The 25,989-nt window shown below is 48.5% G+C and overlaps 1 protein-coding gene across 2 annotated transcripts in view; it reads right to left on the reverse strand.

The window, feature by feature from the left end:
* B4GALNT3 (beta-1,4-N-acetyl-galactosaminyltransferase 3) overlaps positions 1 to 21,702 on the reverse strand; it is a 94,036-nt gene extending 72,334 nt beyond the window's left edge. For both annotated transcript variants that reach the window (XM_036866735.1, XM_036866734.1), the window contains exon 1: positions 21,358 to 21,702. In XM_036866735.1, the coding sequence (XP_036722630.1) occupies positions 21,358 to 21,526 (169 nt within the window). In that variant the 5' untranslated portion in view covers positions 21,527 to 21,702. The remainder of the gene's footprint in view (positions 1 to 21,357) is intronic.
* Positions 21,703 to 25,989: the final 4,287 nt, after the last annotated feature.

Below are 25,989 nucleotides of genomic sequence, written 5' to 3' on the forward strand. Positions count from 1 at the left end.
GAGCTCCTTGCAAAGTACACACGGTGGGCTATTATTACAATAGCTCTGCACGAGCACTCCTCACCTGCCAGGTAATAACTGATTGACCTGTCTCGCTTCTCCTTACCTAAGCCCCCCAAAGGCCATTTTTCTCTAGGTTGTAAACTCCCTGTATTTTTAAAATTACTTTTTTAAAAGAATTATATCACATATAAAAGGATATAGATGAATGGTTTAAAGAATAACACCTGGACTTCCCTGGTGGCGCAGTGGTTAAGAATCCTCCTGCCAATGCAGGGGACATGGGTTCGAGCCCTGGTCCAGGAAGATCCCACATGCCGCGGAGCAACTAAGCCCGTGCGCCACAACTACTGAGCCTGCGCTCTAGAGCCCGCGAGCCACAACTACTGAGCCCACGTGCCACAACTACTGAAGCCCGCGCGCCTAGAGCCCATGCTCCGCAACAAGAGAAGCCACTGCAATGAGAAGCCCGCGCACCGCAACCAAGAGTAGCCCCCGCTCGCCACAACTAGAGAAAGCCCGTGCGCAGCAGTGAAGACCCAACTCAGCCAAAAATAAATAAATAAATAAATTTATCAAAGAAAGAATAACACCTGTGTGCCCATCAGTCTGACTAAGAAGTAGACATAATCAATTCCTTTGAAGCCCCTTGTGTCTCTGTCCAATCTCATTCCCATCTCTCTCCCCCAAAATAACCACCTTCCTGAACTGTTTCTTTGATCTTTTTTTTGAAGGTCAAAATCCTTAATTTTTGCCAATATGATGGTGGGAAAAACGGTATCTTTTTGTTGTTGTTGTTTTTTCCTTGATTTTCTTTTCACCAAAAACAGATTGAGTCCCAGCAACTATTTTTCATCTTTGTATCCCCAGAATATTGAACTTTACAGTATTCAATAAATATTGGATAAATGAAGAAATGCCCTAGCAGAACTAGAACCAGAGCTGGTTTTTTTAATTCTCATCTGCTTAACCTTGGGCAAGCTTCTCTAGTCCTCAGTCTCCTCATCTGTAAAGGGTGAGGACAGGTTCCATGCTCCCTGGGTCCCCTTCCAGCACAAATCTACAATTAACCCAGGAGCTGTCTCCTGGGGCTGGGACTTGGCATGCTGGAGAATGATGTCACAGCCTCCGACAGGTGTGTCCTGACCCACTTGTGGGCTTCAAGTAGGTGACACAGGTGCCAGTACCAACCCCTTGAGTTCCCGGGGCAGCAGAACCCTAGGGCTGGCTGTCTCCAACCACAAATATGCTTATCTCTTTACCTCCATATGTGATGCAAATATCTTCTTCCGTCATTTTTGATGTGTGCCAAGAGGAAAAAGGTTGAGAAAAACGATATTAGACTTAGCTTGGTGGTGAGCGGGAGGCTGGATTTAGCCCATAAACCCAGGACAGTCTGGGGATTCTCTCTCTTCTCCATGTTGCCCCAGCTGCCCCACGATGGAGGTGCCCTATCAGTAGTTTCCGGGGTATAGAGCCACCTAGAAAGAGATGGAGGACTGAAATATCTTAATGCAAGAAGGGGAAAGGAAGACTTGGAGAAAGCGGTGGCTTCAAGGTCCCACCCCCTGTGCAGAGGAACCCTTGTCCCCCCAGGCCATCCCTGCAGCTGGGACAGAGGCAGGAATGTGTTCCCGAGAGCAGACCTGGAGGGCCGGGCCCCGGGCTCCCGGCAGGCAGCCCAGCCCCGCTGCCAGGCAGCCACAGCTGTTGGCAGGGAGTCCCCAGGTCTAAAATTAGCCTCCTGCTCTCCACCCAGGCAGCTCCACGCTCCCTCTGCCAGATGGGCCCTGCGGTGAGGTAATGGGAGCCTGGGAGCCTCAGGACAGCAAGGGGGCAGGGACCACAGCACAGAGCGAGCCCCGCTCCCCCCGCAGGGTCAGCCTTGGGCGGGGGACCGGAAACAGGAGCAGCAGGGGCATGTGTGTGTGGCAGCTCAGCTTCTCCTCCGCGTCTGCACCTCTGGGTACACCCTGTCCTGTTCTGAGCTGGAGGCCCAGCAAGGAAAGCAACACACACTCTCCTGAGAGCTTAAATGTGCCAGGGCCTCAATCGGCCACCACGGCCTTGTGGGGTCAGGATCATCATTCCCATCACACAGAGACCATGGGGACGCTAGCCGAGTCAGCTGACCTGAGCCGGGGACCCTGGGAGGGAGGAGAATCCAGAAGTGCCCGCCCCCTTCTTTGGGAGGGGCATCTCCTCCGGGAGGGGCACCTTTTGAGGCAGAGCTCGAGCCCGTGGCTCCCTGACCCCCACCTCCAAGCCCCCCGGCTTCTGACGGTCTGGTCAGGAAGCCTGTGGCTGGAGCTGCGAAAATAAGAGGCCAATCCCGGGCAGCAGGCCTGCCTCTGAGGGCTGAGCACACAGAGGGCTGCCCAGGGGCAGGGAGGGACAGCGGGGAGGCTCGGGGCAGGGGGTGGGGGGACTGCTCAGAAATGCAGAGGAGTAAGAGGGCTACAAGGAAGACGACCGTGGTCACCAGGGGCTGTGAAATGCCTGCAAGGTCACTGAGCCTCTCCAGGCAAAGGCTTCCGAGACCATCGCCCCAAAGACCATTACCCAGGGCTCATCCAGCCTCACCCCTCCCTCACCGACCCCACCTGGGGAGCCTATCCTCCTACTCCCAGGTAAGTGGGAGAGAATGCGGGAGGGGAAGGTGGGGGACAGCCACTGTCTCGCCAGTAAGAGCTGGACCCAGTGCCCACCTCCCACTTCTGCCTGCCTGGGAAGGCAGGGTCACACGGCTAGGAAGGGAGTAGAGACGGGCTCTGAATCCGGCACCTTCTCGCTTCCAATCTTCCTCCAGCCACCTCCAGCTCAGAATCCTCAGTGCTGATGCAAACACCGCTTCCTCTGGGAACAATGTCAGAGCCAGAGAGCACCTCAAGGACCAAGGAGCGGAGCCTGCTCCATTTGCAAATAAGGAAACTGAGGCCCACAGGGCAGAACTGACTTGCTCAAAGTCACAGAGCCAGTTCAGATCAGAACCAAGACTGGAACCCGGGTCCCCTGACTCCAGCCCAGGGTCCTTTCCCCTAAAACTGCGCTGAAAAGAAAGCCCAGATGCTCTGGTTCTGTAACATGGCTTCTCCTCTCCCCCTTCTGCTAGGACAGGCCTCAGTCGATCATCCAGCTCACCAGTGACCTCCTGCTGCTTGGCCAAGCACGCCAGGCCTCCCTTCGGGACCTCTCACCCGCACCTGACACCACTGCTCGTCTCTTCCTTAGCAGCACGACTCCTCCTCCACGTTTCCTTCACGGTTCATTCTGTCTCCCTCACTGGCTGGCTGTGGACAGCCAAAGGCCCCCGCAGGTGCAGCCCCTTCTGCTGAAGACCAGATTCCACATCCCACTCCCCCATTCCAGCTCTGGCAGCCCAGGGAACATCCATCAGCTGGTGGAGGGGAGGGCTCTGGGCAGGACAGGACAGTGACACCCTTGAGGCACAGCCGTGAACCCAAAGGCCCTGAGCAGAAGCTGAGCTGCCCAGGGGAGAGTCTGGACCACAGACTGCAGCCCGCTGAGCTCCTGAGCCGTCCGCATCTCTCTCCTCTTCTGAGAGTCGGAACCCTCCAGTGGGTCTCACGGGTCTGTCTATGCCGGCACCTCTTGCCTGCCCTCTCTAATAAAGGAGCAGCCCTATCTGCTGTCTTCCCCGTGAATTCCAGGGTTCAGCACGCAAATGGTCCCCCACCCACAGGCTTTGGCCGAGGACACCCTCCCAGACAGGTGGAAATGACTAATCTTCCTTCGGGAAAAGGGGCAGCAGCAGCCTCTAATCCCAAAGTATGCCTGCAGCCTGACTGGCTCCAAGTTCCCGGGAAGAAGGTTCCACGTGAAACAAGGGCCACTGTTCTCCCCAGGCGTCCACTGCGTCCCTCACGTGACTGGTTCATGAAAGCCCTGCCAGCTGGGGAAAGTGCTCACCGCCCTGGGAGTTTCCAAACCTTCTCAGAGACATAAAGGAGCAGAAAAGTATAGAAAAACAACTCCTTCTTGAGAATTTTTTTTCTTGGTTTTAGAAGAAACAACATTGGGGTTTTTTTCTGCCTTTCAGGCTTCCCGACGTCTAAATATACCAAGCGTAATCATTTATTGTACAAACCAAGTTATGTACAATGTATGTTTATCTTGCTAAACTAAGAGAAAACTACTTTGGATCTGTAAGGGGTGCCAAAAATATTTCATAGTTGTTTCCCTAAAAATATTACAGTATATTTTCATTTCCCAGAAATCAAACCCCCCCTAATTTTTATATCAACAAGTACCTTGGGCAGTTTATGCCCATTTCTTTTTCTCAAAGTGGTAAATATCAACTTCCAATTTAATAGCTCCTGCTTCTGTAAATGTTTCCCTGCAACAGACAGGTGGTATTTCCTAAGTAATATAATTAAAGCTTCACTATTGTAGAATGTTACTTATGCAAATATTTTTCCAATTTTCATGCATCAGAGCAAAGCTGAATTCTTATTCAACATGCTAAATCAAGCTTTAATATTATTTTTTCCACCTCCTCTCTGAACTCTTCCAAACACGTTCTGAACCCACTTATTGCTGTCTACCTGCAATTTTTCTTCAATTTGTCATCCATTTCATCTTTTACCCCCAAAAAGAATTGCCAGTTACAGACTTCCATAATCCTAATACTAGGATTATGAAAACATCAGCCCTCATCCGCTTGTATCCTTCTACAGAGAAGAAAGAAGATAACATTTTTCAAAATTTGTTACATATTTTCCTACCAAAGGGTTTCACGATTCACGTGCTCCTGGATTCTTCTGATTTAAAATCAACTTTGTCGGGCTTCCCTGGTGGCCCAGTAGTTAAGAATCTGCCTGCCAATGCAGGGGACACGGGTTCGAGCCCTGGTCCGGGAAGATCCCACATGCCGCGGAGCAGCTAAGCCTGTGCACCACAAGTACTGAGCCTGCGCTCTAGAGTCCGCGAGCGACAACTACTGAGCCCAGGTGCCGCAACTACTGAAGCCTGCGCGCCTAGAGCCCGTGCTCTGCAACAAGAGAAGCCACCACAATGAGAAGCCCACGCACCACAACAAAGAGTAGCCCCCGCTCGCCACAACTAGAGAAAGCCCACGTGCAGCAACAAAGACCCAACGCAGCCAAAATAAATTAAATAAATAAATAAATTTATTTTAAAAAAAAAATCAACTTTGTCGCAGTGAACATTGTGGTACATGTCTCTTTTTGAATTATGGTTTTCTCAGGGTATGTGCCTAGTAGTGGGATTGCTGGGTCGTATGGTAGTTCTATTTTTAGTTGTGTAAGGAACCTCCATACTGTTTTCCATAGTGGTTGTAAGCAATTATACTTCAATAAAGATCTATTAAATAAATAAATAAATAAATAAATAAAATCAACTTTGTCTATTCCTATTCCCCATCCCTCCTCAACTCAGGGAGGTAAGACAGGAAGTCATAACTCCACGTGCTTTTTTTTTTTTTTTAAGGTCTATGCTTCTTTAGCAGAATGGGCTCTGTTTTGAGGATGGGATGGTGCAAGGGACAAAGGGACCTGCTGGATGAGGACTGTCACGTCTTGGCTGCCCTTTGCAATATGAGAATTCAATGTCAACAAGAACTTCCTTGCAGGTGACCTTCAGCCATCAGTGCACTATCAATGCAGAGTGTCGCTGGAGAAATTTCAGAGAACCCACAGATCAGCCCAACAGCAGCTGAGTTGGACACATGATCCACCCCCAGCTAAATGGCAATAACTTCAGCTAGGTAACTGGCAAGATAAACAGATCTGAGAACCAGTCATATGCATACTTAGTACACATCAGGGAAAAAGGACCACATGAAACTCAGACATTAAAAGGAAGCTTCTCAGCAAACAAAAAGGGATGGTGAGAGCACTGCGTGGGCACTGGGAGTTCTGGGCCCAGCACTGCTTCCTGGGCAGGTGCTGAAAACACTCTCGGCCTTAAATCCTTCACTGGTAAAATCAGAAGGCTGGGCAAACATTGCACTTTAAGAGGCAACTCCAGTCAACTTGTAATGACAGCCTGGCGAGCTGTGTTGAGAAAAATTCTGAGTCTGCAACTGGGCTCAGGAAGAGAATTTCATGTTCTACTGGAGATGCCTGCCACTGACCCGGAATAAGAAATGCAGGTATTTTCCATCTCAGAATTTTAAAATCTCTGTGCTCCATCCCTATCCTCGGATTCTTTATGATATGTGAGAGAAAGCACCCAAAAACCAATCAAAAGAGAGACAAAGGGGCTTTACAAGCTGCTTAAGTGATAATAATAATAGCTAACATTTATTAAACAGTATGTACCAGGAACTGTTCTAAGTACTTTATATGTGTTACTTCACTTAATTGTCATGATAAAACCCAGTGAGGTAGGTACTACTATTAATATTTCCATTTTATAGATAAGGAACCAGGACACATTGATGCTCAGTCACCTGCTCACAGATTTAAACTCAGGTAGTCTGACTTCAGAGACGTGCTCAGTCATATGCTAGGAAGGAAGGGAGGGAGGGAGGGAGAGAAGAGAGGGAGGGAGGGAGAAAGGGAAGAGTAAAGACACCGGCAGGTGGCATGGAGGACACCACAGCAACCTCAGAAGTTAAGGCAGGAGGGCTGGCAGTGTCCACACAGGGGAAATGCAGGCCCAATGAAGCCTGTGCGGGCTGAATTCTAAGCTAACCACCTGCCCCATCCCAGGACTCCATCAGTGCTGGGGGGGGGGGGGGGGGCGGCGAACCAAACTGCCATGACCGGACACTTGGGAGCCACCTCTGGCTTCTCTGACAACCTAAGCTGGAGTTCACAAGACCAGCCCAGACGGAGGAGGCATCAAAGAAAATATCAGCTGTGAGTTTCAGATAGTTCAACAGACGTTCCAGAAAGGGTGAGGTCAGCTGGCACAGAAACAACGAGGAAGGCTTCAGGAAAGGGATGAGGCTGACAGGACGGGCAGGGGCATGAACGGCAGGCAGAAGGGTATCGTGAGCCTGCAGAGCAGCAGTGAAGAGCTCGAGGAAGATCAGCCCGAGGGACAGGAGACACCAGCTCCGGTTCCCCAAGGCGAGAAGCGACCATGAAGCTACTGCTCTCCGGACAGTCACTCCTGGAGTTTATACACGCTCTTCTGCATCTCCTAGCAGCCGGACTGCTTCCTGGCTCTTTGTCCCCCTCTCCACCACCGCAACTAGGGTAGAGGGATTTAATTGGGAGGATGTCCCCAAGTCAACCAAACTCTGAGAATTTACCATGTGCAGGTATCGGGCAAGGCACTCAGGCAGAGTTCTCAACTAGGGATCCACGGAGGGGTGTCAGGGGCCTGTGCACCTCCCCAGAATATTATGCAAAATATGAGGGGGGGAGGCAAACTTCTGGGGAGAGGGTCGCCAGTTTCCTCATCAGATTCTTACAACTGTACACAAGCCACAAAAGGTTAAAAATCTCTGCACCAGGGAGACCAAGGGGAAAGTGCCCAGGTCCGGCACTCAAGAAATGCAATCTCGTGGGGGAAGACAAACAGAAATAACTCAGGCAAGGCAGCCTCTGATAAGTACCCTAACGGAGTACAAAAAAGCAGAGTGAGGGAGGGGGGCAGAGGTTCATTCCAACGGGGATGCCCATAGGATGTGCTCCCCACACCCCAGTTTTGGAATCCAAGTTTGTAATAAAGGAAAAACAGACATTACAGTAAGTCCCCTACATATGAACCCTCAAGTTGCGAAATTTCAAAGATACAAACGTGCAGTCCATCAACGTCAGGCATGAGTGAAATTGCAGCTTGCCCTCCGTCTCTTATTGCTGACGATCCTTCAGCTCTACCATCTCCCACCTCCTCTCCCTCCTCCAGTCAGTAACTCTTCCTGCCTGTTCACTCGATGCCAGCCCCCGTGTGCCAGCTGTTGTGCTGGACTACTGTATCTTTCAAGGGAATGTACTGTAAGATTAAAAATGTTTTAATTTTTGGGTTTATTTGTTTTTATGTATTAGTTGTGTGAAAAGTACTATAAACCTATCACAGTACAGCACTATATAGCCAATTGTGTTAGTTGGGTACCTAGGCTAACTTTGTTGGATTTACGAACAAATTGGACTTACGGAACTCGTTCGTTTGTAGAGGACTTACTGTATTACTTCTCCCCAAGCCTAGACAGAGCCCCTGGCCAGCGCCCCTGGCTCAGGTACTCCCAGCAGGAAAGCCAGAGTCTGAGGCCAACCCTATCCCCCCAGAAGGAGGGGCAAGGAGGACACTCTTCCAGGACTATGGGACGTGGCAGGAAGATACTCTTCCTGAAAACGAGTGCTGACCCTGGTCCACCCATCCCCCCTCTGCCAGCTCTCATCCTCTGAATTCCTGGGGTGCTTGTGGCACTGACCCTCGGGAGCCCCTCACTCTCCCGGCCTCAATTCTCCCACCCTCCGTCCAAAAACTTTGTGCCATCACCTCTTTCATTCTCTCCCAAGACCTCACCGCCATCTGAAATTCTCATCTCTTTGTTGAAGTGTTCATTACCTGTCTTGTCCTCATGAAATGTAAGCTCCATGACAGCAAAGCCCTGAAATGTCTGGTTCCCTTCTCCATCCCTAATACCTACAACACTGCCTAGCACGTACGCACACTCACTACATATTTGGTGAATGAGTGTCTGTCTCCTGTCCCTTTGTATGTAGTCTCTTGAAGGACCAGCATGGCATCCAGGTCCCAGAGGAAAGTATAAGAAGAAACAGAGGCACTTTCTTCCCCAGAGACCACTTCTGAGATACTGGCTGTGCAAGGCGGCCCTTAATTTAAATGATCACGGCAGAGCGTAGCCAGAGGACCAGGTGTGAAACCCAGAACTTTAGTATCCTATCACCTTCTGCACCAACAATACTGCCAAAGTGTCACGTGTTTCTTTGACAGGTCTCAGCTTTCCTGTCACCCTCCTCAGCTAGGCACTCATCGCCCACACCTTAGGTCACTGCAGTGACCACCTAGGTGGCCTCTGTTGCCAAACCATCCTACGAACCTCCAGCAGCTTCATCTGCCAATAATCACTGTTCCTAGGACATAAAAGGTGTCCACGGACTTCCCTGCTGGTCCAGTGGTAAAGAATCCGCCTTCCAATGCAGGGGATGTGGGCTCGATCCCTGGTCGGGGAACTAAGATCCCACATGCCGCAGAGCCACTAAGCCCACCTGCCACAACTACTGAGCTCGCGCGCCTCACGAGAGAGCCCGCGTGCCGCAAACTACAGAGCCCACACTCTCTGGAGCCCGTGCGCCACAACAAGAGAGAAGCCCAGGTGCTGCAACGAAGACCCCGCGAGCTGCAACTAAAGACCCGACACAGCCAAAAAATAATAATAAATTTTAAAATAAATAAAGAAAGAACTGCTTTAAAAAAAAAGAAAAAAGAAAAAAAGGTGTCCAGTAAGTGTCTGAAGAATTAAAGCATGAATCCGTGGATGAAAATAAGAAACACTGCCTTCATCATATCAAATCCCTGCTTTCAAAAATCTATGTTGCAATACAACAAACTAGTGAATATAACAAAAAAGAAATAGACTCCCAGATAAAGAGAACAACCTAGTGGCTACCTGTTGGGAGAGGGAAGGGGGGAGGGGCAATAAAGGGGTAGGAAGTTAACAGATACAAACTACTATGTATAATATAAATCAGCTACAATGATATATAGTACAACACGGGGAATACAGTCAATATTTTATAATAACTATGAATGGAGTATAGCCTTTAAGAATTGTGAATCACAACAGACTCACAGACTTAGAGAACAGACTTAAGGTACCAGGGGGGAAAAGGTGGGGCGGAGGAATAGTTAGGAAGTTTGGGATTGACATGTACACACGGCTATAGTTAAAATGGATAACCAACAGGGACCTACTGTATAGCACAGGGAACTCTGCTCAATATTCTGTAGCAACCTAACTGGGAAAAGAACTGGAAAAAGAACAGATACATGTATATGTATAACTGAATCACTGTTGTACACCTGAAACTAATACAACATTGTTAAATCAACTATACTCCAATATGAAATAAAAAGTTTAAAAAATTGTGAATCATATTGTACACCTGTAACTTATATAATATTGTACATCAACTGTACTTCAATTAAAAAAAAGAAATTAAAAAAATTCTATATTGCTCTCTACCAAGTCCAAACGCCCAGCACCCTGGCACTGAAGACTCTGCAATCACGTCACAAACAACCACCCTTCCAGTTTCATCTCCTTCACACTGTGGGAGCCTCTGCCCTCAGGATCTGAGTTCCCTAAACTTTTAGTTAGCTTATGCTAGACACCCCCTCCAATGGAAATAGCCACCTTTGCTTAGACACACACACACACACACACACACACACACACACACACACACACACACACACACCCCAATAACAACAGACTCTTGGAGCTGGAGGAGGTCTTAAAAATTCAAGCCATAATATGTATATGTATAGCTGATTCATTTTATTATAAAGCAGAAACTAACACACCATTGTAAAGCAATTACACTCCAATAAAGATGTTAAAAAATAAATAAAAAATAAAAAATAAAAATAAAAAACTTCAAGCCAGAGCTTTTCCTTTGGGGAAATACAGCAGAACACTAAGAAATGCTGCATAAAATTTGACAAACTTCTTATTTACATAGCTAAGGGCTCCATAAAGTAAGGGCAATCTCCAGGGGCCAAAAAATGAAGATGTGAACATTGGTGCAGCTCTAGATAACATACTAGGCAAAATTAATTTTAGAGTATTAAAAACAGAACAATTTTTAAGAAGGAACCAAATCTGAAGTACAACCAAGTAAAACTTACAGATATGAAAAATACAGTCATTGAATCAAAAGAAAAAATGGGGTAGATGCCTCTGTCTCAATGCCCCTTCCTAATTTTCTACCCCTTCTTTGTGCCTATGCAGCTTGCCTGCCTTCTGTTGCTGGAAGTTGTTCACCTGAGATGTGCTCTCAGCCTCTCCCTTTTCCCAGCCCTCTGCTCAGCTGAAATAAAGAAGAACCAGGAACTGAGAATTCACCCCGACACTCTGTGCCTGGCTCCTGGGGAAGCCTCCCAAGTCCTCACCGCACCCCCCCGCCCCGAATCTTTGGCTAAGAAGCGGTGGTGAGAGGTCCAGAGATCAGCTGGCGGGCGAGGGGGCTGTGCATGTGCACAGGCCTGCACACATCCATTTGGACCCCGGCTGGCAGGAAGGGTGGAAAGGAGAGGATCAGGGGATTTGTAAGAAGATCTCAGCAGAGAGGCCTTTAATCTTTGAAGCAACTGCTTGAATGGAGGCCACATTGTCAGGGATGACCTTGGAGGCCAAATAGCCAGAAGCTCTGGGATAACTGCCACCCCTCCGTCAGGCAACTGAGTCTTGAAAGACCGGAGCCCAAAGTCCAAATATGGACTGGCCCCTTGGCCCCTTTGTGACACGGTAGTGGCTCCAAACCAGACCCGGAAACAAGCATCCCATTGAATGGAAGACTGCGAAACTGAAGCCCTCAAAAGAAACAGGACCTGTGCAAGCACCCTCGACAAGTCAGCTTCAGAGCTTGGATTAAAACAGAGATAAAGCCCAGTGTTCCTGCCTCTGAGTCCCGGAAGTCCTCCGAGCACACTCAGGGACACGCAGTAGAGCGACAGGCTACGTTGCCCAACTGCTGAACTTTGGTGCCCTGGCCCGTCGCCAAATGGCTCTCATTCTCCACAAAACCCTTGACTTCTAACCCACCCCTCCCCATCAGTGCAGATCTGTGTCTGGGGTGCAGACAGAAAGACGGAGGATGGAAAAGAGACTGGTGGCAGAATGTGCGTGTGGTGGCAGGTGCGGGAGTGGATGGCCTGGAGACGGCGGAGGGACCGGGCACAGCTGTGTCATGGGCCAAGAAGCTGGAGAGACAGTGGCAAGAGGGCCGGCTGAGGAATACATCTCCATACTCCTGCCTGCCAGCCTTTTTCCTACCAGATTGTAAACTCTGCAGGGGAAGAGATGGGAGCCAACTCTCTCCTCGCTCCCGACATGTGCTAGGCTTATGTTCAACCTAACTGGGCACTTCACATGTGCAAGGCTGGCTAAATCTTATCGAACGAATCATAAGAAAAGCTCCACAGGGAGGTCATATAACCCCATTACCCAGATGAAGCATCTGAGGCTTGAAAAGGAATAAGTACTTTGTATAAAGTCCTGCAGCTGGTGAGAAATAAAGCTTGGATTTGAACCCTGCCCTGTCTTTAAATTCCATAAGTTTTTCCAGGAGTCATCAATGCTTTTTATCCCACTCAGTCCCTCACAAAAAAGTAAATGCTCCATAAACATTTTACTTAAGTTTTAAACTAAATCACCTCTGCAGCCATTCAAGATTTGCAAAATAAAAAAGAATTGAAAACTACACATCACTCAATTTCCTGGGCATTTATACAGGCGTACCTTGCTTTACTGCACTTCGCAGATATTGGATTTTTTTTTTTTAATTCAAACAGAAAATCACAAAAATTATAATTATCCTCATCACATGGTTCACTCAGTCCCATGTGATTAATTTTTTTTTCATCTTGATCTTTTGTTAGCACTTTTATGAATTCATTAGTTTTCCATTAGAGTTCTGAAAATGTTTATTCATTCAGTTCAGCAGTATAGTCAGTTACCAGAAACCTGTGCTTGTCAGAGACTTTTCCATGAATTCCTTGAAGGTGAAACCCTTTTATAGGAACACTTTTGCAAAAGCATCAGAGTACACCCAGAACTGTCTATAAATGACAAAAGACTTAAAAATGACCATGGCTAAAGATTTGATGAAAAGTTCATAATAATGCAATTGACAAGGAAATTTAGTTATTTCTGATACACATTTTAAAATAATAACTAGAATTATGACTTATAACATTATACCAGAACATATAAGATTTTTAGGAATTTCCTGTAATGTCTGAAACATTTATATTAACATATTTCCATACAAATAACCCAAAGAAAGTTTAGTATTAGTTTCTCTTTTAATTTTTTAATTTAATTTTATTTATTTTTTTATACAGCAGGTTCTTCTTAGTCATCAATTTTATACACATCAGTGTATACATGTCAATCCTAATCGCCCAATTCAGATACTGGATTTTCTACAAACTGAAGGTTTGTGGCAACCCTGCGTTGAGTGTCAAGCAAGTCTATCGGCACCATTTTTCCAACAGCCTTTGCTCAGTTCGTGTCTCTGTGTCACATTTTGGTAATTCCCACAGTATTTCAAATTTTTTCATTATTATTCTCTTTGTTATGGTGATCTGTGATCCGTGATCGCTGATGTTACTTACTTTTTTTAATGATGTTACTATTACAAAAAGATTATGACGCACTGAAGGCTCAGATGATGGTTAGCATTTTTTTAACCAATAAATTATTTTTTCCCCAAATTCGACCAATAAAGTATTTTTGAATGAAGGTATGTAGATTTTTTTTTTAGACATAATGCTACTGCACACTCAACTGACTACAGTGTAGTGTAAACATAACTGTTATATGCACTGGGAAACCAAAACATTTGTGTGACCCTCTTGCAATATTCACTTTATTGTGGAGGTCTGGAACTGAACCCACAGTATCTCCCAGGTCTGCCTCTATAAAATCCATGGTTTGTCTGGAATATCATTTCTCTATTCTCACCCCCACCTTTCCTTCTCCTTTTCCCACCTTGGGCCCTCTTCCCAGGTCTTGGTGCCATAAAGCACAATTCCACCTGCAATGGCTTACGGGATCTTAGTTCCCCGACCAGGGATCGAACCTGGGCCCTGGCAGTGAAAGCGCCGAGTCCTAACCAGGGAATTCCCAAAAACACAGTTTAAAAGAAGAGAAGAAATGGGTAGGAGGCAGATAACACCTCTTCCCCTGGCCTGTTTTCTCATCTGTTAGTAAAGGGGCTGGACGGCTGATGTTTGTGACCTTCTGCATCCAGAAGCCACAGCTCTTCACACTCCTGGTGCCCCCACAGGCCTGGGGAGGTTAGAAGCCCAAAGGACAAACTTGAGGTTCCTGGTCTTCCTGGCCAGTCCCCTCGGTTGTTTTATTAGTATTGTAAGGGGTGCCCCAAGCTTTATTAAATTCTCCTTACATTCACGTCATTGTTTCCAATGACAGTGGCTCAGGCCCCAGCATGTCAGTAAATTCCAAGCTTTTGATGTCCGCGTCACACATAAGGAGGTGAGAATTTATTTTTGAATGTCATTCAATTTTTCAATCCCTAAATAAACTAAAAACAAAAAAATCAGGAAAATAATAATTCATGTTTTGGGGGGTTTTTAATCTAGAATTCTTTCCAGAATCCAGCATCTGGTTATCACAGCTATTATACTTTATTTTTTCTTTTCAAGAATCTCTAGGTCAGAGTAGTGGGATTATAGGTGACTGTCAGTTTCTTCTTCATACTTTTATATATACCATAGCACTTTTATTGATTTCTTTATGCCTTGATTTGGTCCAGAAAAAGTTAAAGCGGCAAGTACCACAGAATATAAGATGACATAAACTAATAGTAGTTGTGGGAAAAAAAGAAAAAGATAGACGAATAAAATTGGTACCAAGGTGGAAATCATAAAATCTTTTGCACTTTTTTCCAAATGAACCAAAAAATGAATTCTAAAGCTTTCTAGTAACCAACACAAATGGAGAAACCTGAGTGGTTATATAATTTACATGGCCAATGAAAATGAAAACAAACGGATTGCTCAAGAGAGCAGAGCTAGTTCTAATATCAAGATCAGAAGAAATGTTCTCATCACAAGAAAAAAAATTGTAATTATGTGTGATGATGGATGTTAACTAAACTTATTGTGGTGATCATTTTGCAATGCATACATATATCACATCATTATGTTGTACACTTTAATATGTCAATTATATCTCTAAAACTGGACAAAAAAAAAAAAAAGACCAGAAGAAACATTTCTGGAAGGTTCTCAAACACAGGATAAGCAATGACTCTCAGTCCCATCCTTGGAGAATTTCACAGGGCTATATCTCATAGCACTTAGGTCCTGGGTCTTGCCCCTCCTTAAGTTATTGGATCAGTTGTACTAGGTGCCTAACGCACAAAAAGGTAATTTTATAGGAGTTAATGTGGTCCAGATACACAGCCATTATCTGGTATAATGAACATGTGTTGTTTTTATAATCATTAATATTATTTTAAAATAAATCACATACTGTGTGATTCCATTTCCATAAAGTATAAAAATAGACTGTATTAATCTATGTTTATGGTAGTGACAGAAATCGCTGGTACCATTCTGTTTCTTCATCGGGGTGTTCGTTACAAGGGTATGCTCAGTTTGTGGGGATTCATCAAGCTGTACCCTTACATGTGCACTTTTCTGTACATATAACATACTCCCATGGGAATTTCCTGGTGGTCCAGTGGTTAGGATTCTGGGCTTTCAATGCCAGGGGCCCAGGTTCGATCCCTAGTCAGGGAAGTAAGATCCCACAAGCCACGTGGGGCGGCCAAAAAAAAAAAACCAAACCAAACAAGAAAACCCAACAAACAAAAAAAGGTACTTCCATGAAAAGTAAAACAAAACAAAACAAAAAAAACAGGGACCACATGGATAATTTGTATGCTTATTTTCTAAAAGAGTTGGTCAATGGTATAAAAATTTTAAAGTTTAGCATAAGAAGTAAATTACATACTAAAATATCACAGAGATTAAAAATAATATTCATTTTTGCTCATCTCATGGATACTTCTAACACTGAAAGCAGTGCTTGCTGGAACCTAAGAGTCTGTAAAAATTTAATCTATCCGTCATGCTTTGCTCAAATGTATAACATATTCAGCCCAGTACCCTTTATATATACCCCATCCAAACTACTCTCACCCCTTCCAGTAGTACTTTTTATATCAGGTAACATAGAAATCTATTAATTGTGGATCACAAGGTCAAAGGAGGGTTGTCTGAAAGCTCAGAACGTATGCTTGGCCTAGCTGAGACCTCATCATCCTCGGATAGAAGGAAGGTGCTCGTGGAAATTAAAAGGGTAGGATCTGAGAGCGGTGGAACCCGGTAGAGAAGCAGACAGTCAGCGGCCAACTCCAAGAACAGCCTCCAGGCCCCCTTCCAAAGCAAACTCTGCTCTGGCGGCTGCTCTGCTCTGCTCCATAAAGCCCAGGCCAGGCTCCGGGGCCTGGAAAACTACTGCAGTGCGCCACCAGCCACTCCTAAAGCCAGCACAGAAGTGGCTGCTTCAAAGGCCTCGTGCTGCAAAGCAGTCAGAACCGTGCGGGGCATCTGGACACCTCCCAGGACAGGGGCGGCCGGCAGCCCAATCACTACCGAGCAGGAGATCGGGGCCTCAGCCCACACGAGGGTCCCTGGATGACAGCAGGATAGCAGGGCCGGCTGTGCTGCTGGGATTCTGTGGCCACGTCAGAAAGGACTAGAGAGACCAGGAAAGGAGAGGCCAAGGCTGGGCGAGGGCCCCTGTCCTCACACCCTGTGGTCCTGGTGCAGACGGCACTGGTCCAAAGGAAACACACTTTTAATAGGAAAAGCATTGATGGCTTAATTCTTATCCTTTGCATTTGTGTTTAAAGGCTATTGCTGTTTAGATGTATTATGGTATGAGGAACAAGAATTAGTAGGTTCTATTCTTGGATCCATCACTGATAAGCAAAGTTATCTGCCAGTGGAAAATATCAGGTGCTTGGAAATTCAGAGCTTACCATCCATAACCAGAAGGTATTTGAGTGCCTAGTATTTGCCCTGAATTGAATACTGACTTGAAGTTCCATGCAGCAGCCGGGTGGTCAGAATGACAGCATAAAGAGAGGTAAGTAGGACAGAGGAAAAGGAGCCAGAGGCTCCATGGGAAAGAGGGGCAGCCCAGCCAGGGCGACACACGACAGGGTCCCGGGCCCAAGGGGCCCACGAAGCAGCTGTGCTTCCCTCCACACTTGCCTCTGCTCTGAGGCTCAGCTCTAAGCCACAGCCTTCCCGCTCTGCCCACACATCTGTCTCATCTGTTTTTCCCTCTCTCCTGGCCTGCGTCTCAGATTACTGTTCTGCCCTGAGTTACCTCTGTCACTGGAGGGTTTGTCTCCCTTCCAAATCGGAATGTCTGTGGTGACCCCGGGAGCCGCAGGGCCCGCCTGACATCTGTGGCTGTGCCACCTCAGCCCACTCAGAGTCACTCAGGAATCGCAGGGGCCAGCCGGACAGATGTGTTATAGGTTTCAGACTTGGAAACACCTTGGCGTTTAGCAGGTACACTGGACACTTAAATGGGAACATTGCAGACCCCGCCTTGTGAGATGTGGAAAGAGGCTGGTGTGCACCACCACTCGGCCCTGGCTCTGTGCCCAGCTGTGATCGCTTGGTTCCAGCACCAAGATGGTCTCAGCAGTAGGTCAATTATAGAGTAAAGAACCTAGAAACCATTTTAGTCCACACCTCTGCCCTCAGGCAGGACGTAGCTAATCCAGTCTGAACAAATGGGTATAGCTCGTTAAAAGTTGACAGGACGGGGTCTTTAACTTCCAATAATAGTCTGTGCCCGGGGTTGCTTTCAGCCAGTATATACCGGTACACCTGTGCCAGTTCTCAAAATACTGGAACACTTATGAACGTGTTGGTATATAGTGACTGCCCCAGGCCCTCTGAATGTCCCACTAGAGCCCTGACCTGTCCTCAGGAAAACTCCATGACCCAGCAGCTGAAGACTAATGCCAGCCACAGCAAGGAACCTTCCACCCCATCCCAGCACCACCATCCATACCAAAGTACAGTATGGTTAAACAGTTTTACTATTTCCCTACCCATTCTACAACACTACCTTATTCTAAAACTTTCTCTTATCTTATCTCTTATCTACTGAATAAATGCCACACTTTAAGGTTGTTATTCAAAGTCTTTCATACTATGGCACCATCCCCTATCCTCCTTCACACCCTCTGTTTCACCAAACCCAGATGCTCAACATTTCCAAACACTAACTTTTCCTTGACTATTGGTCTTGGCTTCTGCTGCTCTCTCTGCCTGGAATAGCTTTCTCTTTTTGCGTCCGCTAAAGTCTAACCAACTCCTCAAGATCTCCTGAAATGTCACCACTTCCATGAAATATTAGTTGAAAGAGCCGTGTCCCACTTCCAAGTGTCACAGCAACGTGCAGGTTCTACCTCTGTAAAACTTAACGGTTGTCTCCTGTTACGATTATTCTCATGTACGCACCTGAACTCCCCTCCTAGAGGGAAAGCTGTGAGAGGCAGAAACCGTAACAGAATCATCACCACATCTAAGTGACCAAGCACAATGCCCTGCTCGAGCTATGTGCTAAACAAATATTTGTTTAAATGAGTGAGTATGAAGCCCGCGCGCCTAGAGCCCGTGCTCCGCAGCAAGAGAAGCCACCGCAATGAGAAGCCCGCGCACCGCAACTAGAGAAAGCCCGCACGCAGCAACAAAGACCCAACGCAGCCAAAAATAAATAAATGAATAAATTTATAGAAAATAATAATAAATAAATAAATAAGTGCGTGAGTGAGTAAACAGCTCTCATTCTTTTGTCCAAGGGACCCATTCTTCTATCCGTGAACAGTTTCAGTGGCTTCTCCCTGAAGTTACTCCAAACGTGGTTGTATCTTTTTCTACAGATGGAGCCCAAATTGCATATCACCCATCTCAAACTACGGGGTTATTCCATAAGAAGCAGGAAGCACGCTCCCTGTCATTACTTGACCACCCTGGAGTTTGTAACTACCAGCTCTCCATACACTTCTCCCAGCACCAGATCAGGGCGGCAGTCACACAGGGACAGGCAAATGAAAGGTTCTTGGTAACGGAGGCTGGCCTTACAGATGACAGGAAGGCTGGTGGTGGAGTGAGCTGGCAGGGGCTGCTAGAGAGAGGCAGGGTGGCTTGCTGGGAAGCAGAGCCAAGCTGGGGCTCTGGTTGCTGCTGTATGCCAGGGTGTTTGGGAGGGAAGGCTAGCAACCCTCTTCTTACCGCTCTGCTTTCTAATCCCTCCTTCCCCACTCTCCCTCCAGAGGAATGGCTGGGACTAAGACCTGTAAGACAAGACAGGACTTTGATGCATGATGTCTGAGCTTCTTAAAAACAAAGGATGGGGGACCAGGAGCCAGAAAGCACAGCCACTGTCTAAATCTCATTCCAAAAGGAAATCAAGGAAAGAGTAGAATACGATGGGACAGCCCGGCATGACAAGCCACCCTGACAGCAGGTGGGCTTCAGGGTTCTAGGAAGCTGAGAAGAGGATACGAGGGATCCATCAGTGCCCAGGCTTGGACCCCCCGTTAAAAACAACAGTTAGGGAAACGGAAAGTCAATTCTGGACTAGGAAGCTGAGAACATTCTTCTGGAGAAGGGTCAGTTTGGAAAAGGAAACAAAGAATAAGGAAACCCAGTCAGAAAGTGAAGATTCATCTAGAAGGGAAAAGAAACTGACCCAGGAATTGATGGCTAAGGATGAGACAGCCAACAGGAGACAGAGGTTGGGAGCCAGGTGTGAGATGATGATCATGGCAAACTGCTTCCGGTCTCTGAGGAGAAGGCTCCCTTGGGGTAAAGGAAAAGTTTGTGTTGGAGGGTGAGGGAGGTGGATGGGAGGCCATTCATTTCAGGGTCACAAAGCAACTGCTTTGCTCTCTGGGTTTGTTTGTTTTTTTTTGGCCATGCTGCAGCATGCGGGATCTTAGTTCCCTGACCACGAATGGAACCCGTGCCCCCTGCAGTGGAAACGTGGAGTCCTAACCACTGGACCGCCAGGGAAGTCCCTCCTCTCTGGTTTTAATCTGTGCAGAGGACTCCACTGGCTACCAGGTTAACAAGATGGTGGCCAAGGAGGAGAGAAGGGAGATCCCTCCCAGGGCCTCCCATCCACCCACACTCCACCTGGGCTCATCCACGTGGGACCCTCTGAGTGGCCATGGTATGGAAGAGTAGATACACTCTGTCTTTCAGAGGAGCGAGCAAGGCTTGGGGAGCTGAGGGAAGGCAGATTGGTCTTCAGAAGGAAGAACTCTCCTACTTGAGACCTGTGGACCTGACTTGGGAAGACCCTTCCTCGTGGTGTGCTGGGCTCCCTGACCCTGGAAATGCTCAGGCGGGGAGATCACACAATCGTAGTGTCCACATTGAAAGGGACCAACTCCCTCCTTCTACCTGAGAAGCTGCCATCTGCGCCTGGATTTCCCAACTAGTTAGCGTCAGAACCAGGAATGGAAGCCCAGTCTCCTAACGCACAGCCAGAAATATTTCAGCAGCCACAGAGTGAGAGGTTCTGCCATAAATACCCATCTCTGTCCTGAACCAGCTCAACTACTGACCCTAGTAATTCCCTGTCTTTGGCCACAAGAGGAGGCAAAGCACCACACCCAGCCCTGGGCAGAACAGCTGACACAAGAACTTAGAGCATCTTCTCACCAGAGTTTCATCAGTCGTCCCTTAGGTTTCCTGAAAGGGGGAATGTTTATAATTCCATACGTTGTCTGGAATTATAAGCCTCCACCCTTCAGGCTTGGGAAGGGCACCTAGTAGTTCTGGGAGTTTCTCTTTTTTCCAACTATTGCAGCGACCTTTTACACAGTGCCTGACACTTGGGAGGTTTTACTTCACTCCGTCAGTAGTAAACTGAAAGTCACCTCGGACAGGCATGCCTGTTGAAGTAAAAAGAGAAAGAGAGGATCCCCTCCGTTTTCCTAGGAAGAAACTGAGGCACAGAAAACTTAAGTGGCTCTGGCTCCGTGGAAAAAGAGAAGCAGGAATCTACCCACTGCCCGGTCCACTGAGCTGCCCTGAGCAGGGTCGGGGGGTTCAGCTCATTCCGCAGGGTTCCCGAGGGGGGCTGCAGACAACCCGGTGGGGGGCGGGGGTGGCCAGGACCAGGAGAGGGGACCGCTCGAGGGAGGTGGGAGACTTGAAGGAAGAGGAAGGGGCTGGGAGGGGAGTGGCCTGTGGGAAGAGGGGGAGGCGAGTGGCTCACGGCGGTATCGTTAAAATAAAGGACCCCCCCACTCCGAAAACGCCGCAGGGGAGCAAACGGAGCGAGCCACGGAGAAGGCGGGTAGCAAAGTTTGGGCCGCGCAGACCGGAGCGAGCGGCCTGGTGGAGGCGGCCGAGGGCGCCCCAGACACGGACCTCAGCCCGCGTGGACGCGTTTCTCTGGCACCGGGTCTGCGAGCCCAGCGCAGCCAGGGGTGGCCCCGAGGCTCCCCCGGCTTCCCTCTCGCGGGGCGCCCGGCACCTGGAGACCCAGCGAGGTGGAGACCGGGTCTGAGATGGGGGGCGGGTCCCCCCGACGCGGGAGCCGCCGGCCCTGCCCCCTCCCTGCTGCGCGCCTGCCGCGGCCCCGGTGCTACTCACTCCGGTTCAGGGGGTTCCCGCCGACCTGGGCCGACGCCGTCAGTTCCAGATAAAGAGTCCAGAGCCCCACGGACACCACGGCGAGCAGCAGCAGCAGCCGGAAGCGCCTCCGCAGCAGCTTGACCGGGCGCAGGGGCGGCAGCAGCCGCGCGGCCCGGGGGCCCCCCATGGCGCTGCGCCCCCGGCCCGGCCCCAGCGTCTCTCAGCGCCGCGCCCCGGCCGCCCGCCCCGGCCGCCCCGCCGCGGGGCGCCGGCTCATGCTCCTCCTGAGGCCCCGCCGGCTCCTGCCCACACCCGGACGCGGGCTCGCTGCCGGCCGCCGCGCCGCTCCTCACTCGCCGCCCGCTCTCGGGCTGCCCACGAGGAGGCTACCCAGGTGCGCCGCCCCGCCCCGCGCCGCGCCCCGCCCCCTCCCGCGCCGCCCGCGCCTCCGCCCGCCGCCCACCTGCCCCGCCCCCGGACCGGCCCCGCCCCCGCGGCACAGGTGGGCCCCGCCCCCGGGCGGGGCCCGGAAGGCGACGGCCGCTCGGGCCTCGCTGGTCACTCCCCGGCGCCTCCGCCAGCCGGGGGTGCGTGGGGCAGGTATGATCTGCACTCTGCTCCCCGAGCATGAGTGAGGTCGAAGCTTTGTAGACGCGGGGCGCGGGGCGGGGGTAGTGTTGGGGAGGCTGCGGCTTGGGGCGTTTCGTGGCCCGCAGCGACCCTACTCCTGCCTTAGAGTAGACATCGGAGCTGGGGAGCCGTGGCGCCTCAATTCAGCCGCGGTCTCCTCTCCCAACCACATCTCCAAGAAACCCTGGGAAAGTTATACGGCCCCCAGGGTGAACCCAAGTAGTTGCTCCCAGACGAGGATGACAGAGCTGGGGGGAGAATGGATGTTGGAGGGTTCTGAGGAAAAATTACAAATCAGAAAAGAAACCAACAAAACGACAACAACAAAAACACAAACTCACTCCTAGAGTTAAAAAAGTTCATCAAGATATTCTGAATTCCAGTTCTCTGCCTTCAGGCAGGTAAAACATTATTATCTGATTTAAATGAGAGAATTAAGGTCCAGAGGAGCACAGTGGACTGCCTAAGGTCATTCATGGGGGAACACTGCAGTTTTCTTTTTTGCTTTTTCTCCTGGAGACAATGCTCAGGAGACTATGGAGAAAGCAGGGGCTCAAAAGCATTCCCGGACATTTTAAAGCCAAATGAACAACATGCAAATACTGTTGAAACACAGCCGTTCACATAACTGAGTGGTTTCCCCTTCCCTCTGCTACCACTGTAGCTGGATGTCCAACCATCCCATAGGTCCTACTGGACTCTTGGAACTTTTCCAATTAGCCCCCCAACTCCAGGCTCCCCACCTGCCACCCCCCCATCTTCTCCACTACCACCAGATCGTCTTTGTAAAATCCTCTACGCATCCATACACCTGCTCGAAAATGTGCTTACTGATTAAGGTGCAAACTGTAAATCTGGCATTCAAGGCCTTCTGAAACCTTTCCCAACTTTACATGGCCATGTGAAAGCTGCTCCAGCTAAAATGAGTTTATTCACCACCTCCAACACATTTTCCTTTCCAGTTGGTCCAGTTGGTCAGGTCTGACCCCTCCTCCAAGGTCCATTTCAGGTCCATGAAGCTTTCTTGGACCCGCCCAGTGCTGAGCAACCCCATCCTCCTTGGAGCTTTAGCACAACTGGCAGCCTGATGTGTACCCACCCACTGGTAGGTGCACACTCACTTTGAATTTGAGTATAGTCTCCCAACTTCCCTGTAAGGCTTCAAAAGTGAGAATTGAAAAACAAATATCGTATATTAATGCATATATGTGGAATGTAGAGAAATGGCATAGATAATCTTATTTGCAAAGCAGAAATAGAGACAGACGTAGAGAACAAACAAACAAACGTATGGATACCAAGGGGGACGTCGGGCGGGGGGGGGTGGGGGATGAATTGGGAGATTGGGATTGACCTATATACACTATTGATACTATGTATAAAATAGATAACTAATGAGAACTGACTGTATAGCACAGGAAGCTCTACTCAATGCTCTGTGGTGACCTAAATGGGAAGGAAATCCAAAAAAAGAGGGGATATACGTGTACGAATAGGTGATTCACTTTGTTGTACAGTAGAAACTAACACAACATTATAAAGCAACCCTACTCCAATAAAAATTAATTTAAAAAAAAAGGGGGGGAGAACGGGGCATCCTCAGGACGCAGCACAGCGTCTGTTTGTCACTTGGTACCCTTTGAGGAGGGAGGTAGCCCCAGGATGGAACGTCCCGCAGAATTCTCAGTGTAGTTCTTCAGCAAAAGGTGAATCTGAAGGACAATTCTCTACTAATAGCCCCAGGGAAATGACTCTGTGAAGGTCCAAACCACAGCTGTGTGCACTTCCCACCCCTTCTTTCTCTCCAAAAGACCAAGACAGGAGCGGCCAGAGGGTACAAGCTTGGCCAAGGCAGGTGGGAGGTGACCAGGGCCCCTGCACGTGGAGTCTCTCTCTCTCATTGGGGGCAACCACCCTGGACGTTAGGCTGAATCACTTTCAGGACTTTGTATGAAAATTGGTGGCAGCCCCATGATTCTCTCCTTAAAGACTGTCCCTCTGGGGAGAAGTATGCAACCACTTCAATCGACCAGACCCTTGAAGTGTTTATTATGTGGGAACTGGGAGAGATATAAAACATGGAGCATGCCATCTAGTCGAGGAAAAAGATATTCCACTAAAAAAGAAAAGTGACACTTTAAAGGTAGAGTTTCTGGTCCAAATAGTGAATTCCAAAGAAATTCAGAAAAGGAAAGAGATCAGTCTGCACCCTCTCAGTTCTGTGCCCTCCTTTTCTCACTCCTCCTCTGTTCTTATACCTTGAACAGATGGTTACTTTCCTGCTTATGGTGAGAGGGCACAGGGGTGGGGAAGGGTGAGGAGGCCAGGAGACTCCTGGGACTCTCCCTCCCTCTTCTGCTCTCTTTCCTGCTGTGGTTGCCTCACATCAGACCCTGATTTCAGACCACTTGCTCCGAATCCCTTTTCGACTCCCAGTGACATCACAGCAGGGAAGGATCTGGACTTTGAGACCCAAATTCCTTTCTCATTCAGTTGAGCTTGCTGTCATCCTCCCTCAGATCCAGAGGTATTTGTGGTGACAATTTTTGGTGGCATAATATTGCCACCGAGGTCTGCTCATCGTCGTGTCAATTTAACTGGATGCTCACTGGTTCTTCTGATGATTTTCTCCATCCTTTCACTCTCCCACTTCAGCCCTGGCACCTGCCCTGAATGGCCCAGGGCCATATCACACAAACTGTACCTGAAAGGAGAAAATAAGTTCCAGCATGTCACCTGTAGTATTGATGGGACAGACTCTGTCTTTGGCTTGGCAAGGATGTCAGAGTCCAGCCAAACCACAAAGGTTCTTCTCCCAAATTACAGAGGCTTTCTAAGAGACTTTCTAAGTCAACCTAAGCTTTCTAAAATGGGCCGAGGCTAGCACAGGGAGCAGAAAATTCTGATTTGTAAAAGGGAGGGGTGTCCAGTGACCTGTAGGTATGTTAGCAGAACTCTTGTATCCAGAGCAATTCTTACTCTAGACTATAGGGATGTCAGAATATACTAAATCCCGTAACCCCAGCGCTACCCTTCCCCTTTCCTAAAACCGGATGTCTATGTTATAATGCAGCACCTTTGCGGAATTCCCTGGTAGTCCAGTGGTTAGGACTCTGCGCTCTCACTGCCGAGGGCCTGGGTTCGATCCCTGGTCGAGGAGCTAAGATCCCACAAGTCATGTGGCGTGGCCAAAAGAATAATAATGATAGTAATGCAGCACCTTTGAGCTTACAGCACGTGTGTTTTATTTCTCACCATCACAGGAGACTAACAGGGAAGATATTCTCCATTTTACAGACAGACTTCACAAGTAAGCTTCGGTTTCTTGAAGGTGACCTGCACCAAGTTCACATGACCAGTAAGTGGTGATGGAATCAGGACTGAAACCAGATCTTAAGCCTCTGGCGCTCTTCCCATTGCACCCAGAGAGTCCTCCCTCTCCCGCCCCACCCTCCATATTGCTATCTACCCACACAGACCCTCACCCTCCTCTTCTCTTTTACTACGGGAGCTTCCCTGCTATTCAAATGTATTTCATGGAGATACCTTGGTTGGAAATTCCAATGATAAATCAGTGAGGAACTCTGGGCCATCACTAAGCCAGTGTCTTCGACTGAGACACAGAGGCCTGAGATCCTTTGAGAGAAATCCTGAGAGAGAAATGAACAGTGCTGAAGTGATCCCCAAGGGCCACAGTCAACTCATGTAACTCATCCATACCCAAAGCTGTAGGTTTCTCTGATTCCATTTTGCACGTAGGAAATGGGCTCAGAGACGATAAATAACTTACTCAAGACGATGTAGGTAACCCTGTCTCACATGGGACTCAAACTCAGGCTTGCGAAGTTCAGACCTGGTACTTTCTTGGTTTCTCCCTTTGCACATATTGCTACCCTGGAGAAATATATTCACCCTGGAAACTGTGAGCTCGCTCCCAGCACGTCCGTAACCCGCTCGGCCACATCATCATTCTTCTCGTCCTCTCCTCCCCACCCTCATCCATGCTGCCTGGGCGGCTCT

Source organism: Balaenoptera musculus, chromosome 10, assembly GCF_009873245.2.
Source record: "Balaenoptera musculus isolate JJ_BM4_2016_0621 chromosome 10, mBalMus1.pri.v3, whole genome shotgun sequence".
Classification (NCBI taxonomy): domain Eukaryota; kingdom Metazoa; phylum Chordata; class Mammalia; order Artiodactyla; family Balaenopteridae; genus Balaenoptera; species Balaenoptera musculus.